At 35.2% G+C, this 3,034-nt stretch overlaps 1 protein-coding gene and 1 long non-coding RNA gene across 7 annotated transcripts in view; one reads left to right on the forward strand and one right to left on the reverse strand.

The window, feature by feature from the left end:
* txndc12 (thioredoxin domain containing 12 (endoplasmic reticulum)) overlaps positions 1–986 on the reverse strand; it is a 4,761-nt gene extending 3,775 nt beyond the window's left edge. The window contains exon 1 of the mRNA XM_020591316.1: positions 791–986. Coding sequence (XP_020446972.1) covers positions 791–890 — 100 coding nt within the window. The 5' untranslated portion in view covers positions 891–986. The remainder of the gene's footprint in view (positions 1–790) is intronic.
* Positions 987–1,800: 814 nt separating this feature from the next.
* LOC109955300 (uncharacterized) overlaps positions 1,801–3,034 on the forward strand; it is a 5,061-nt gene continuing 3,827 nt past the window's right edge. For 2 of the 6 annotated variants that reach the window (XR_002274240.1, XR_002274245.1), the window contains exon 1: positions 1,804–2,773. This is a non-coding gene — a long non-coding RNA (uncharacterized LOC109955300). Of the gene's footprint in view, positions 2,774–3,034 lie in introns of all 6 variants that reach the window. The other 4 variants (XR_002274242.1, XR_002274243.1, XR_002274241.1 and 1 more) reach the window with 4 other exon arrangements.

A 3,034-nucleotide genomic window follows, 5' to 3' on the forward strand; every position in this document is an offset into this window, starting at 1 on the left:
TGTAAGGAAATATCAACTCAGCTATGTAATTAACTAATTGGTTTATATCATAGCTGGGGAACAGATCAATGTTTTATATCACCAGTAAATAAATTCCTTTGGCTTTTGGACTATCCCCTTAAGGTATTAGAAATTGTGAGATATTCTTCACTATATTCTTACATTCAATTAAACTGGTATTGAATAATCAAAAAAAAAAATCAACAGGATTAGATATTTATGTTAGTTGCACCTCTAGGTTTTTATTTCCTTATCTGATGTGTGATGCACCCCTGAATTTCCAATTAGGGATGAATAAAGGCTTATGATTGTACTGTATTTTGTTTTATTAAGCTGAGTATGACATGTAAAGATACCAAATAAATGTAGTGGAGTAAAAAGTACAACATTTGCCTCCGAAATGCAGTGAAACAAAGTATGAAGTAGTAAAAGAAATACTTGTAGGCAACTTAAGCACAGTACTTGAGTAGATCTACTTTACTTTTTGTCAGTGTTTTTTCCCCATTGGATCTTAATAGAAAATCATTAACACTGAACTCAGAGGAGGATGTCTGCAGAGTGGTGTTAGCAGTAGAAATCAGCCATAAAATAGTGGAAATTCACACCTGGTCGCCCTCAGTAAACATCTGTCCAGGACACAGACTTTAGTGATCCAGGATGTTCTCTCTCACACACACACACACACAAAAAGAGAACTAGCTCTCTCCTTAATGACCAGCGTTGAAGCTACACACACACATCCTGTTCACACTCTGTTCGCTTAACAAAATCACTCCGAATATAAACTCACCTCTCCCGCTGGCTGCTTCGACAACATCTTGAAGAAAAGTCAAAGACAACAAAATATGCAGACATGAAAATAAAGCGATATTCACCCGAGACATTTGCATTATGGCCGGTCTTTTTTCACCCTCAGATAAGAGCAGTTGCTGATCGTTATCCGGCGACCCGGAAGTTCAACCGTCTCATTTCACAATAAGAGTCTGTGTTGTAAAAATATGAAATGCTGAAAGGGAAGGAATGATGGTCCGTGTACTTTTCGGTAATTGGATTTTCGTTTTGAATTGAGAAAACCAAAATCGTGTTCTTGTCTGCAGCTTCAAATAGTCAAGTTGAAATTTTGGACTAAGACCAGAAACCTGCATGAAAACAAACGTTTAAAAACAACCCCAGGAGAAGCGGACAAATTAATTATTCTTTACTTAAGTAAATGTAGAAATAAGAGAGTGTAAAATACTCTGTTACAATTAATAGTCCGAGTTAAAAGTAAAAGTACAAAGGTATTACCAACAAATTATATTTGAAATTATTAGCTTACAAATATAATTATTGGGACAATGTTTTTGTGCATCTAGTAACATTTAAATAATTTTAATAGCCTTTTATCCTCACAATTTGAATTACTTTACATTCTGAATTTTACTTTTGTATTTTGTATTATTAGCCTGATTCTGAAAGGTAATAACTTAACGTTATCAAATAAATGTGGTAGAGTGAAAAGTACCACGTTTGTCATTAAAATCTAGTGAAATGGAAGTGTGAAGTAGCAGAAAATGAATGTTCTCATGTAAAGCAGGCCACAGATAACTCAAAATTGTACTTAAGTACAATACTTGAGTAAATGTAGCCTACTTTGTTACTTTCCACCACAGCGTATTCAGATTTATTTGTTGCTGATCCGGAAATGTACCTGAAGGAACAAAGATATATTTAGGTATTATGTACTTACGTATTTAGCGTACTAAAGCCCATTTAAATATATTACAACGTATACCTTTCTTTCAATAATGAAACTTCCGGCTTTTTCCCTTACGGGTTGCCACAACGATGCGTCACACTGACGATTCGCATGTTGACATTTGGCACGTGCTTTACGCAGGATGCCCTTCTTGACTCGAAGTCGCAGCTGCGCCTAGCCACTAGTCTATTGGGGATACATTTGTTTCAATACATTCCTTCTAAATCAAATTCATGGTAGTTTTATAGTGAAAATTAGAAGCGGATATATTGCTCTCGACGTGATACGGTTTGAGCTGCTTTGGCTCGAAAACAGTCGGTCCCGTAATTCCTTATCAAAGGTAAAAAAAAACTGTTTTTGTGGTAATGTACGAACTGGTTTGTTTCACCATTTAATTTTGAGTTTACGTTAGTTGTCTGTCTAGTCAGTAAAAATCGGTTCGTTTGTCTAGTTTATTTAACCACCATGCTAATATTAGCATGATTACCCATCTAGTTCGCTACTTAGCAGCCTAACAAGCTACAGTTAGACGAAAATGTCATTTTAAAATGTGGCTTGCTATAGCCTGCTTGATCCCTTTTCAGTTTGTGTTGGCCGGTGTTTCATTGTAACTTCAGTATAGCTGTCATCTGTTAGCACTCTACTAGTAGCTCAATGTTAATGTGTGGAAATAAGGGTTATTGTAGCCTAAATGATGCTGTACCCACTTCATTTCAGCAAATAATCACACGTGCTCTCTTTAAACGGATCGTAGAAACTTGTATTATCTGCTCACGTGTGTAAAGCTTTTTATTAATAAACAGAATATCATGAACCAGGAGAAGCTCGCCAAAATTCAGGCACAAGTCCGGATAGGTGGAAAGGTACAGTCTACGTGTTGTCTGAATTTCTAATACAAGTTTAACAGTAGCTGTTGTGTGTTCATAGCATTTTATTTTGTAACTCAGTTCACTATTGAAGACCATGTGAAACTGTAAGAGGAACCTAGTAAGTGGATATTGAGTTACGATTGTTTGGTCAAGCTGTATCGCCAAGGTAAAGAATTACTTTTTTGTGCTGATTTAAGTTATTTTAGTTTGTATGTTTTTTATATTATAGATTGTATAATTGTGGATAAATTTGATGAAACACAACAGCAATTTTTTTACATTTTTTTTCTTAAACACCCCTATTAGGTAAATTCAGACATGACAATAATGCAGTAATTTTGACATATGCCAAGTGTTGAAATCTCAAGAAGGGGTTTTCAGGTTAGTCCTATTGTTCTCTCTATTTTTATTTATTTTAAGGAGGGTG

The sequence above is a fragment of the Monopterus albus genome, unplaced genomic scaffold (assembly GCF_001952655.1).
Source record: "Monopterus albus unplaced genomic scaffold, M_albus_1.0 scaffold14.1, whole genome shotgun sequence".
NCBI classification, from domain to species: domain Eukaryota; kingdom Metazoa; phylum Chordata; class Actinopteri; order Synbranchiformes; family Synbranchidae; genus Monopterus; species Monopterus albus.